The 13,347-nt window shown below is 37.3% G+C and overlaps 1 protein-coding gene across 7 annotated transcripts in view; it reads right to left on the bottom strand.

Annotated features, from left to right (window-relative positions):
• Nucleotides 1-13,347, bottom strand: part of ITPRID2 (ITPR interacting domain containing 2) — a 64,318-nt gene that overhangs the window by 17,578 nt on the left and 33,393 nt on the right. For all 7 annotated transcript variants that reach the window (XM_039322543.1, XM_039322542.1, XM_039322541.1 and 4 more), the window contains 2 exons: nucleotides 7,203-7,275; nucleotides 1,314-1,405 (listed from right to left, as the gene is read on the bottom strand). In XM_039322543.1, coding sequence (XP_039178477.1) covers nucleotides 1,314-1,405; nucleotides 7,203-7,275 — 165 coding nt within the window. The remainder of the gene's footprint in view (nucleotides 1-1,313; nucleotides 1,406-7,202; nucleotides 7,276-13,347) is intronic.

Here is a 13,347-nt window from a genome sequence, read left to right on the forward strand (position 1 = left end):
ATCTGCTGTTTGATCTCATAGCCTCTTTAGAAATCTGCCTTTACCAGTCTACCCTTGGGCAAAGTAGGGACTCTTAAGAAAATTCCTTTCCTCACTACTCCAATGAATTCTTTCTCTAAAGCAGAAAAACGCTGGTATAGAAAAAAATTGCAACTTAATTATAATTTTCACCGCTCCTTTCCATTTGTCCTGACACTGACTAGGTCCCCTTTTGTTTATCCTGAGCAATGGGGGCCTGCTTTGTGGCAGAAAATGTTTGGGCTCAAAGGATGGTTTTTGCATAGGATAAGAAGGAGGTCCATACACCTTGTTGGCATCACTACTCTAAAGCAGGTGTGTCCAACCTGCATCCCACAGGCCGCATCCGGCCCTGGACAGTTAGTAATGCTAGATAATAAAAAATATTAAAACTAAAAGAAGCTTGTTATTTATATGCATTTACTATTATATTTTATATAATAGGCAAGTCAAAATGTTGGGCAACCATGCTCTAAAGTGATATATCTGCTTGCTTCAGTTTGATTGGTATAAAATGGGTTTTCTCTGGAGCATCTCCAAGCTTAATGGGTCATAAAGTGAGTCATCTACCAAGAATTGCAGGTCATAATGCTTCTGTTCTGAATTTTACCAAGCAAAATACAAGAGTATGGAAAATGAGTAGAAAGGAAAAATGTTGTTGATTCCGATTTATGTGGCAGATATTCAGCAGAAACATAGCCCTCTTGGTAGCAGCTTCAATGTCACTCAGTGCTCTTTCCCAAAGAAGTTTACGATGGCATAAACTTTTAGGTTCAAGAAAATAAGCTGGCATTTCCAGAAATATTTGGCTGATTAAGTTAAACTTTTAAAGACTCTTCCCTGTTCAGTGCTATAGGCCAGAGGTCCCCAACCTTGGCCACTTTAAGACTTGTGGACTTCAACTCCCAGAATTTCTCAGCCCGCCATGCTGGCTGAGGAATTCTGGGAGTTGAAGTCCACAAGTCATAAAGTGGCCAAGGTAGGGGACCCCTGCTATAGGCAGTTGTGAGTACTGCATTTTTATACTGCTGCTGGTATTGTACCTGGAGAGTGAGGATTACCTCTTGCAATCACAGTGGAAAAGAAATAAGAAATAGCAGTCTTGCAGCTAGAAGGTTCTGTTGCAGTTCAATCCAACCATCCAGGTACAAAAGAGACATCCTGTTACTGAATTAGATTCCTAGAAAACAAGACCTTTGCCATGTTTCCTCTAGAAAAGCCAAAGGATCCCCTTGCTCACACCGCAGATTGCTTAGAATGGGAAAAGTAGAAATGAAGCAATCCAAGAAATTTACCTGCAGTTGATTGAGCAAAAAGCAGTCAGTAGAAGAATCTTCTGCAAAGCCACTGCTGTCAGAATGCTGACTTGCTGATCGTAAGAGCTGATCTATTAGTGGGGGTGAGGGGAACAGGAAGACAAGAGAAATGTTAAATGCTCAGCAAAGCTTCCAACATGTAAACAATTCTCCATTTAGCTGGCAAGAGGATACGTGCATTTATTCATTCAGCTGAGAGCCCTGACCTACCAACTCAAAAGCCGGCTCTCATTCTCGGCTTCCAGACAAAGCCTAATTGTTTCTCTGGCTCTGTTTAGCCCTTAATTGGGCCTTTAGATGGTTAATTTCTTTCTTTACATTATATGATGACACTTTATTCTGAGGTGCTGGGGCCACCCCTCATTTTATTCTCAAGACAAACTTCTGGAGTGAACAGTACTGAGTGTTGTGATGTAACCTAAAAAGAACTAATGAAATTCTCTGGTTACAACTGGACTTTGAACCTAGTTCTCCAAATTCACAATTAACATATTAATTAATGAAACATCATTCCCCCCCCAGAAATTAGACTTGCTCCAATCCTGCTGATTTTTTGCAAGGTACTAAAAAACTGGCTTTGCCATGAAGTCTAGGATCCTGATAGCATGGGTGAGCCTTTTTCATGACTAAACAAGTATTTATAAGCATTCTTATCTGCTTTTATTTCATTTTTTGTCAGGTGCAAGAAATCAGGAAGCCAGGGGGTTCAAATGACTATAGGTTTATTGTATGCTAAAGCTCTCCACAAGAATCTGAACTACTAATGGTCAAAGCAAATTGGTGGTAGATAAGAGCCAGTGGAATTCAAGATAGGCTGGACTTAGATCTCTTGTGGGTGGGAAGGGACTTGAGACTTATGACACATTTGATCCTTCCCTCGGGCTCAGCCTGATCATCCCTCTCTCGGGCTCAGCCTAATCATTCCTCCCTCGGGCTCAGCCCGGTCATCACCTATTTTTAATTCTGGTTGGAGATTTTTTTTATTGCTTTTTATTCTATTTTAATTGAGAATTACCTAGTCATGTACAGTATATGAGATGAGAAGCTTATAAATGTACTAAATAATTAAATATCAACTGCACAGACTGCATTTTTAATTATTTTTAATTTTTGCTTCAGTGGTATACTGTATGTTTAAAAGGATGCTGTCACCATGTCTCCAGAATATGGATATAAATATAGAGATTGCATCTGGATGAATTTGAATAAATGAATGAATAAAATACTGTTTTAAGTATTTTTGAACTTTTGAGTATTTTTTTACTTTAAAAAAGTAAAACTCTATTTTGATTTTTTGTTTAAAGAGACATTCAAGTCATGTACTTTTCTGAGGGTAAACACCTCTTGTACAGAGGCCCAACCAAAGAAGAGACATAGAGGCAATTGTTCAGCTAGGATTGAAGCAGGCTAAGCTTAGAACTGAACAGAACCTATGGTATATCTCCTTCAAGCCAACCCAAGCATGGCTTAGCATGCTATATGCTGCAGCTTCACCCACAATTTTTCCAGCTGATGCAAGAGCGTTTGGGAAAATAGCCCATGTTCTATGTGAGGCAGACTTTAAAACATTCCAACAGGTCCAGCATATACAAAAACAAAAACAAAAAAACTACAGAGTGGTGATTTTCAACAATGGACTTGTATAGACACATTTAAAATGTACAGCTAGAGTAAATACTTTTGATGATCCAAAAGCAACCCTCTTTTCGCGCTCCTGGATTACATTACTTGCAAAAACTGTACAGTTTATAAGGAGTGAAGTAATAAGCAGATTGTAGACATTTCTAAACTATCAGAAACTTCAAGTGTTTTACATCCTTAAGATCAAACACAGCTTTAAAAAAATCAGAACAAATGAAGGGGAATTCCAAGTGCTCTATAATCTTCTAGACTAGATCAGGGCAAATTAAAGTCAATTTTTATATATTGAAAACACATCCTCAGACATTATTAATATGTTGCCTCTAAGTGTAAATAATATGATTATTTACACAAATACATAGCTGAGAGATGAACAGCAGTTAGTTTTGGGGAAAGACTTCCAAATTTTTCCTCCCTCCTATTAGAAGAATGTTTGCCTTATTATGTGTGGTTTTAAAATATAACACAGATGGCACTCTTGTAATCAAAATAAATAAAACACAGCAAGGCCCTTTATTGTTTTTTATCCTCAACTTTCATCTCTCTCTCTCCCTCCCCCCTCTCCCTTTCCCTCTCCCTCTCTCACCAATGAATTTTCATATTGAAAAAATAACATGCTTGGAATTCCATTTTAAACAAGAAGGGTGCTCAGGAGAATGTCCAAACATAGACTACTGCATTGTCGCAGCAGTAATGCTCCAGAATCAGTGGTCATGGATCATTTACACTGAAGAGCTGCTGAAACTGCAGCCATTCTTCACATAATACAAGCATTTAAAGGGTCCTAAGTGGCCCTTTAAGGTTTGAAGAGCTCAGGATACAATTGGTTGAATCTAGCTTTTCTTTCTGCCTTTGGCGCCACTCTACAAATGGAATTTACTACTGGCAGCAAAAAGGGAGAGTTGAAGAGGCGATTTTACCCAGAATAGCAGATGTTTAGGAGGTGGGCTGGGGAGCATTTCATGAAAGTTGCCTCCCCTTTTCTACCAGCGGACACACTCTGCTGAATAAGCAGCATTCCACAAATGAAACATGTTTGTGTTTATACTTGCATCTGACTAGGCATGCATGCCCACACACAGAAATATATATATAAATAGAACATGCTACGTATATAAATAGAACATGCTACTCAAAAGTGCTTGTCTTTTCAATAATAGAAATAATGAAGCAAATGTTAAGTGAAAGGAATCAATAACCAAGCTCATTCCACTCTGTGCTAAAGCATGCCCTTGCAATTCTAATGAATATGTTATGATCTGAAGATTTCCACCCACCTATAAAGTTCTTTGAAATGTCCCACTATGCTCACTGCGTCCTGATCAGTAATAAAGCTTTGTCCGATTGCAATCTTCTTCAGCTGTAAGAACAGCTCTGCCAGATCAGACCAATACACATCATCTTTTTGTTTCTTTCTAAGATCAGCCTTAGAAGTATAATGTGGACTTACCCTTCTCTAGCCACTGCTCCTCTGCAACTAGTATTTGGAGGTAGGATGTCCTGTATCCCTAGGTAACACTGAATGTTCAAGACTAGCCCTTAATTAGATCTTTCATGAATTTATCGCCTCCCCTTTTAAAACCATCCAAGTTGATGGCCATTGCCACATCCTGTGATAATGAATTCCACAGTTTAATTATTAGCTGTGAGACCTTCTGTCTGTTTTAGATTTCCTTCCACACAGTTATCTTGAATAGCCCGATTTTACTCTTTTGAGAGAGTGAGAAACTCTCATCTCCTTCTCCACATTGTGCATGATGTTATATATCTGAATAATAATAATAATAATAATAATAATAATAATAATAATTACTTCCAGATTTTAAACGAACCTGTCTCAAACATTTTAACCATGATTGAGCCCCTTGATCATTTTGGCTTCCATCCTTTTGTACCAATTCCAACTGTCATGTCATGTCAACCAATAGGCTATGCAGTTATTTTTGTTTATGTAATTTATAAGAAATAACAAAAGCTGAAGACTGGAACGTGGGAAAAATCACTGCATGTATGTTTACTATTCAGTAGGATCAACAGTAGAATAGGGAAGGTGTTGGACTAGAAATAGTGAAGTTCTGTTAATAAATGAAGGGCTGTGGAGTATGGTTGGATAAAACATATGAAGCTGCTGCAAAAATAAAACATGGAAAAGAAGAAGTCTACAAGCTCAGACCTAAGCTTTTTAGAAGGAAGAGACAAGAAAATAATGATCAAGGCCATAACTTCTAATTTAGCTCAAACAAAATGCTAGTGGTCCAGGGTTCTTCTAAATTAAAGGATTTTAGGAAGCCAAACCTTTAAGAGTTGCCACTAGCCAGAATTATGTCCCCAATAATCAAATAAATCCACTCCCTATAAAGCAGATTCACACAGGAATGTTTCTATTCTAAACTGTTAAGATATCTGAATGTTAATTTTTTTCCTTGCACAGTTAGATATTTATTTTTAAATATGTATTTGAATTTTGGCAAATGCCAGTAAGGCAAACCTCATGGCCTGTATAAGATGTACCCATTAGGCCATCCATGAATAAAAAAACCCCCATGATTTCCTGAATCAACATTTCTTTAACAATATTGAATATTGTGCATGCTGAACATTTCAGCAACACTTCTTATTATAGTACATAGCAAATGAGACTTTTTGTTCCAGTCCTGTCCTTCACCAAAGGAAACCCTGTGAGAAAAACATACCTCTACTTGGGTTATGTAATAACAAATACCAATGCTGAACACACAAAAGACAAACTTGTTTCCCATTAATTAAAATTCATTATCTAATTTAACAGTACATTAACTGTACTGGAGAACTTTTTTCTCTCTGAACAATGTGTTACTAAGTTAAGCTGATTATGATGAACACTTACATTAAGAAAGAAACACTATTCATAAAATAGACAATGCAAATTAAAAAGCCTGCTGTTAATAGAAAGAAATGGAATTACAAATTCTATGAATTTAATATAAAATGCTAACGTATTTTATCTTTATGCCTAGGCTTTTTTAAACAAGGAAGCAAACCAATGGGATAATGCATATTTTACTGCAACCCCGTTAAGTTACTGCTAGCAGCTGAAGTCTGATCTTTGAACAAAGCTATGAAAAATATATTATCAGTTTAACAAAGAAAATGAAAACAAAATCAAAGTAGTAGCTTTGGAGGCAAGTCATAAGCAAACAAGATAAAAATAATACATCTGTTGTGAACAGACTTACGAAATAAGCAGTGGAAACAGATTGACAGATAACTAATGAAATACCATCCAAACAAACGCCAAGGATTTTCACACAGGATTTAAACCAAGCCTAAAGAGCTCAAACTCACAGATTTAGTCTGGTAGTAACTGCTTATTAAATACGCTTATAACTAAACTAAGAGTAGATGGTCAGATATATATGTGTCTAAGCTCCTGAGCTAAGATATAAACATACATACTGCATTCTCAACCTGCTAACAACAGTCACATTCTGAAGGAAAATTAGAGCTGTTTCATTCTATGTTCAGTGTGATCTTTGTTGATTAATTTTCCTGATCAAGCAGTGGACAGCTATTCTCTTTGCTACTGTAGTCTAAACCATTTATTACTCCAAACATGGGATCTTTCTTTCCATTCCACTTTGTTCTCCTATAGTGAGTAGCAGAAGGGTGCAATTAATGTGGACACTCAAGGTAAAAACTACATGAGCATCGCTATAATCAGTCATTGTATGCCCTGATCTGGAAATAGAAAGTACAGTCCTAGAACAGTCTTACAATGGAGGAAACCTCACCGACCACACTTGAGACTTAACATTTGTGTCTTAATGCTAATGTGTAGAGCTCCTCTGTCTCAATGGCTGAACACAGAAAACTTTTGTATCATCAACACTTGGAGAATAATAAAAAGCTTTTTGGTCTGGGGTATGTCGTTTTAAAGTTCAAAACAGTTTTTTTAAATGACAGGGCATCCTTCGCTGATATACATATATTGCACCACTTCAACTTCTCCACCCTACAACTAGTGAAGGATCAGAAAAGTCAAACCCTTAATTAAGATTACAAGTCTGATGTAGCCTCTGTCATTTTAGGATGCCCTTTCCCAAGAAGACACTATGATTTTAAAACTAATTAAAGGGCAGACTAGCAGATTACGGGTGAGCCACTATTTAAAAAGCTTAAAGTATTGGGCCAACATTCAGAAGTGAGGATGTTCCAGGAGGAACAGGGGGGGGGGGGGAATCTACTCACCTTTTTTTGTTTTGATTAAAGCCCGCTGACTTGCATTTGAAGCGTGTGGAATCTCTCCCTCTGTGCTTTGAATCTGCAGGAAAAAAAAATCAGTGCATTTTTAAACCTATGCTTGCAGGCAATAAGCTTTCTAGTGAATATGCATGGTATTTATATCTTGCATAACTGGCTATTTAGTAATTAACAATTCCAAATACAATAAGCTTGGCAAACCAATGGAGTCCATTATTGCTGTTTATTATTGGTGTATCTTTTTCAGACTTCCTGGAGTGATAATGCTAAAGTTGGAACACACAGAAACAATAAAATGTGAAAAAGCTGTGACATCAGTAATTTAGGATAAAAGTCTTTTTTAAGAACAATGAGGCAGACTCAAAAAAAAAAAATCAGCGGCATATCCCATGAGGTTTCCTTTTGGAAAACTTTTAGGCAAACCAACACAGAAAGCTCAGTAGGGGGGAGTCAGGGGAAAAAGTTTCTAGTCTAACTGAAACTCAAGAAAACTATGATAGCTAGTTTGTACATTTCACAAATGTCTTGTTCAGAGGCTATGTTAAAAAAAAAAAAAGCAAGAAGAGAGGAAAGGAGAAAAATATATTCAAGATAACGCTTCTATTCTATCTCCTAAAGAAACATTTTAACTTCGTTTCTCAGGGCTCCACAAAACTTCAAGCCTAAATAAATACTACTGAAAAATTAAAAGCTACCCCAGACTACTTTCATTTTTAGCTGATGCTGTGTATCTTTTTACTGTTTCAGAATATGGCAGATTCATCCTCCAAAGATTACAAATCTAAAACACAATGTCTTACATGGGAAATACTGCAAGGTTCAGTTTGCATGCCCCCCCCCCCAGGAAACAACAAAAAGAAACTAGACAGGAAGTTTTTGTTTAAAGAGAAAACAAACAGTGTCCACTTTTGGATGTACACCACAAGACAACTGATAGAAGCTCTCTGGATTAACTTATTCCTTATGAAAAAATGATAATCCAATTAACTTTAAAATATTTTGGATTATCTGGTCCAAAGCTACCAATCTAAGGAAGTATAGCTATGTTTAACAACAATTGAGAGCTAGGGAATTATGAATGCACAGAATTTCTATGCTGAAAAGTTGTATTTTCCCTCCTTCCAAAAAACAAATAAATACCATGAACACACACCTGACAGGAGCATAAAATGAGAAGCTTACAGCATAAGATGTTGGCTGAAGTCCCATTTATATACAATGGACATTATACATAACCTATTTAGTATTTGTGAGTTTGCCTTTGGGAAAGAGAAGCAACTGATCCACCATGCAGCCCTCCTCCTCCTGCTGCATAGTGCTGTCCCAGAAGCAAGTGTCATTTTGGGAATGGAAAGAGCCGCTTCATGCATGCCATCCTGCAACAGGACCTTCCTGGGAGTGGCTTGCAATTCTCACAACCTGAGAATTGCAGGCGCTTCCAAAATGGTGCCCACTTCTGAGAAGCAACCACAGTGCCTCCATATAGGAATGCCACATGGATTAGCTGTTTCTCCTTCCCAAAGGCAATCTTTGGAAGTAGTGTGATGGACCAAGGCATAGAAGGGTGGATGGGAGCCAGAGGGATGGGAAGCAGAACGGGGTGCCTCAAAGGTAGGGGAGGCCCTGAGAAGCCCAGGGGAGCCATATGTGAGCTGGGGAAGTGCTGCAGTGCAGGCTCCTAGGGCTTCCCCTATCCCCTGAGTGGAACTCCGTGATCCTCTTAACAATCGCAATGGCGAGAGCAGGGAAATATGAACTCAATTTATGGTCATAAGTTAAGGACCACTTTTTCTTTCTCCCTTTGAAGTTCTGCTTGCCCAAGTATCTTCTTTCCCCAAATCCTGGATTCTTCTTCAAAAACTGTGGTCCTTTTCAATCATTGTGAAGCTATCATTTTTTATTTTGAACAGTGTTATTGTTCTTGATTTTATCTTCAGAACCTTTTCCCAGGCACAAAATGAACTAGTTCACCTCTGAAGCTTTAATATAAAATAGAAGTGCTCTAAATCAGTGGTTCTCAACCTGTGGGTCGGGACCCCATTTGGGGTCGAATGACCATTTCACAGGGGTCGCCAAACAACGCAGTCCGCCATTTTTTTCCCCTTTTCCTTAGCTGTGCTACTCCCTTTTATTCTATTGGCTTTTGAAAGCCAATAGAATAGACTCTCTTGAATAGAGTCTAATTCTATTGGCTTTCAAAAGCCAATAGGAATTGTCCAGGCTGTCTCTGCCCTGCTGAGCCCGCCAAAAGTCCCAGTCTGCTACGCTTCGGACGGCGCAGGGGGCGGCACCACGCATGTGCGGCGCTCCCGGTCAGGGAAAGTCCTCGACTTACGACCGGTTGGGGGTCGCGGTATTAAAAAGGTTGAGAACCACTGCTCTAAATAGAAATAGTAATTCAAGCAGTATCTTAAATAAAGCACAGAATAAGTTTGATTTCATTGGCTTTTAGGTACATTTCCTTCTTATTTGTCCTCTCAGCATTGTAGACATAGGAAACATGTCTTCACATTTTTAGAAGCCCTCTAAAATCTAGTAACACATGGAACTATAAATAGCCCTTTTAATTACAGATGTAATTAAATGTAATCAAAATGTGTAGACAAACTGCAAGGACAAAACCTTTCCATGATTGTTTTTAATCTAGAGGTAGTAATTAACATAAACTTGAAACTCTACGGTATTTAATTCTAAGATTCCAATTTCAATCTGGGGAATTTCAAGACATCTTAACATGAGTGATTATTATTCTGGTTTTTTTTAATGTTTTATGGAGTAAAAAAAGGAAAGAGAGTTCCAAGAGACAGTAAAAAAGAATATTAATCAAGCCTCACACATTTTGCCTAATACAGGTTGTTTCAAGAGAACCGTAGAAGAGGAATATGAAAACATACATCAAACATTACATTTGTTATACTGTGCAACTAATAGGTCAGAACACTTGCTTTTTAAATTAAAAATATAAATATTGTATTATTATATAATTGTTACATTATAGAGATACCTAAGTATATCTAAACACTGCTTTTTTAATCTCCTTGAATCTAAAAAGACACATGATTTCATAAGTTGGCACATATTCATGCTATTAAGAAGATTTTTAAAAATAAACATGTGTCGATATTTTTGAAAACAACATTTTTTTTAAAAAAAATTGTAGAGTTAAAGAACTCCTAGAAGTGAATTTTTAACAAACTTGGCTACCTCCTGAATAACAAATAAGATAGTATTTTTACAAATACATGTAGCCAATAGTAAGACAGCAATTTTAAGATATTTTGATTTTGATTTTTGACGGCATGACTAAATATTGGCTGATCTGTAAAATATGACCCTTTGATGATCTGAGACAATGAGGGGAGCTGTAACGGTGAGGCACCAGACTTGAAATGTGGAGTTCAAGTCCTGATTTAGGCATGAGGCCAGCTGGGTGACCTTGGCCAGTCACTTTCTCTCAGCCCTAGGAAGGAGGCAAAGGCAAACAACTGTTTGAAGCCTTGGGAAGAAAATTGCAGGGACTTGTCCAGGTAGTAGCTAGAAATAACACTAATTGACACTATCTAAAAGAATCCCTAGTAATATGTAAAATATGATAAGAAAAATGAAGATCAATTATATTAAAAATCCATTTTAATAATTGTCTCACACCAAAAATGTTGGAATGCTTATTTCTGTTGTATTTTCCTTCTCCTATAAGTTTCCATTTTGCAAAAGTTTTTTAGATAGCAGGAATTCAGCTCGACCTGAGAGATTAATTTTACTTCAGTTTAGTTTCATGTTGACACTGGAGTTAATACATGCTTAATACACTTTTGCAACACTGGTATCTTATTTATAATTTTCTTTGAGGAAAAGAGCTATATTACCATATATGTGGGGATATATTGGAGTCTTTTCATGAAAACTTCTGTCCTCGGAAGCTTTATCCAGCTTGTATTGCTGGTTACATTGTAGAGTCACGAACTCCAATTTTCTTGAGTCAGAATTGTGTTCCAAAATGTAATTTAATGCAATGTTATTTGTCAAGTTGGAATAGCTAAGAGATCCATCACGTTTGCTATTTCTGTTTCTTTTAAAAGGTTCTTTGGATTCTCAGAACAAAGTAATATTTGTCACTCCCTAAAAGGAAGATTAAGCACTGACTAGATCTCTACTATCAGTCAGAAGCTGCATGCAGGGGAATGTGAGGACCTCTACTGCATGAATGGACTGGGTGCACCTGACACTCTTGTTTGCCCAACATAAAGAAATAGCTCTCCATATCAACATGGGAAACCCCTAGCAAGCATGGTGGACTTATTTGCAAGGTTGAATTGAAAGTATTCCCATTTAGTTGTCTTTATACATCCTGCTATTGAGGCAGAATGATTAAACTACAATAAGAAACACATACCAAAACAGCAGTCTTGTTGTCAGCCACAATATGCTAGCAAGTGGATTTTGACTTAATTCTGAATACCAGTAAAAAGGGAACCATATAACTGCTAAATGAATGTGTATGTAGGATCATGATTATTTTTACTACACTATCCACATCAGGCTTACTCAATCTGTGTCCTTCAACAATGCCAAACTCTCATAGTTAGCCTTTCACCCTGACATATTATGGAACACATCCAGAGGGTGCCAACCACATATACTTCCTGTGTGAGACTGGAGACTCTACCTATTCAAAAGTCCTTGATCATACACAACGACTTATTGGCATGCTTAATAGTGATAAGGCAGGAGTCAGAATTTTGGTATCCCTGTCCAAATATTTTGGATTACAACCTTCACTGTTCCTGCCCAATGGCCATACTGGTTAGACTGTGGAAACTGTAGTAAAAAAAAAAAAAAATCTGCAAGGCATTCAGTGTTATATACTTGTTGAATGTGAGTAATGTTGGAATAGTGTTAGAAGCGTTCTAAGATGAGAGTATAAAAACGTAAGAAGAAAAATCACAGGAGATGAAACTAAAAAAAAAAAATAGAAAAATGTGACTTTTCTGATACAAAACCAAAAAGAAAGATACCCTTTCAAAACTGCTATTAAGAGGTGCCAGGTTGGTTAAGCAACTCCGAAGTTTGCACTGCTTTCTTAAGAGAACCCGTCTCCTTATTTCACAACTCCATTTTCAGACACTTCTTCAGCTCTAAGTTGTTTTTGGTGATAAAATTGCCATTTTTTTTCATAGAATACATTCTGACAATACTGCTTTATTAAAATAGAAAATCTAAAATCAAAGGACTTCCTTTCAGGAAACTAGCCTATTTTCAAGATACCAAACTAAAGCATTGTGTTCTTGTTATCACTATTTAAAACAAACAGAATAAATACTATTGACATGAAAATGGTTTTGAGCTTCATCCAAGGAAGCAAAATGGGGATATTTCAGCATGCAATTTGCAGTAATATCTTCAGAACAGGAGGGAATGTGGAACCAAATATTAGCTCCAACTCCTTTTGGCCCTGTCTCTGAACATTATATTGTGGTTCAGGATAAACACCCCAAAGTAAAACTGGCTTTAAATGTGGAGGGACCCTTGGCTGAAGATAGGGATGCATCTCTGCCAAACTCTAATAAGTCTCCACGAGCTTTCCAGAATATGGACTTTTCTGATGGAAGGCAGCAGCAAATTGACTTTCAACTAGAAAAGTTACTGGCAAGTAGACTTCCTTTTTGAGGTTCCAGGATGCACTGAGGGAATATCTCGTTGGGTTCTTGGGAAAACAGTAAGATAATACACTTCCTATTCAACTGCTACTGGTGATTTTTTATATCTAAGTAAAGATGGAGGGAGAAAGAGATGTTAGAGAGCTCAAGTTATTAGTTATTCTAAGTGCTATGAGCAACACTACCATATGGCATAGCTAATTGGGCACAAGCAGTGCTTTTTTTGTAAAAAAAAAAAAAAAAAAAGGTGCTGGAACTCACACATGTTATACAACCCGCCTTACCTACCCTACAAGATTCCATCCAAAAAAGGTGCCGGAAATCCGTTCTGGGTGTTCTATGACAAAAAAAGCCCTGGGCACAAGAATTAAAATATGTGCTTCAACCATAACATGGAAACTTAAAATAGATTGAACTCTACTAGTATACTCCCCAGAAAGGCCAGTATAGCCATGACCTAAGTGTGGGGGGGGGGA

Source organism: Crotalus tigris, unplaced genomic scaffold (assembly GCF_016545835.1).
Source record: "Crotalus tigris isolate CLP2741 ecotype Arizona unplaced genomic scaffold, ASM1654583v1 scf7180000024116.2146003, whole genome shotgun sequence".
Classification (NCBI taxonomy): domain Eukaryota; kingdom Metazoa; phylum Chordata; class Lepidosauria; order Squamata; family Viperidae; genus Crotalus; species Crotalus tigris.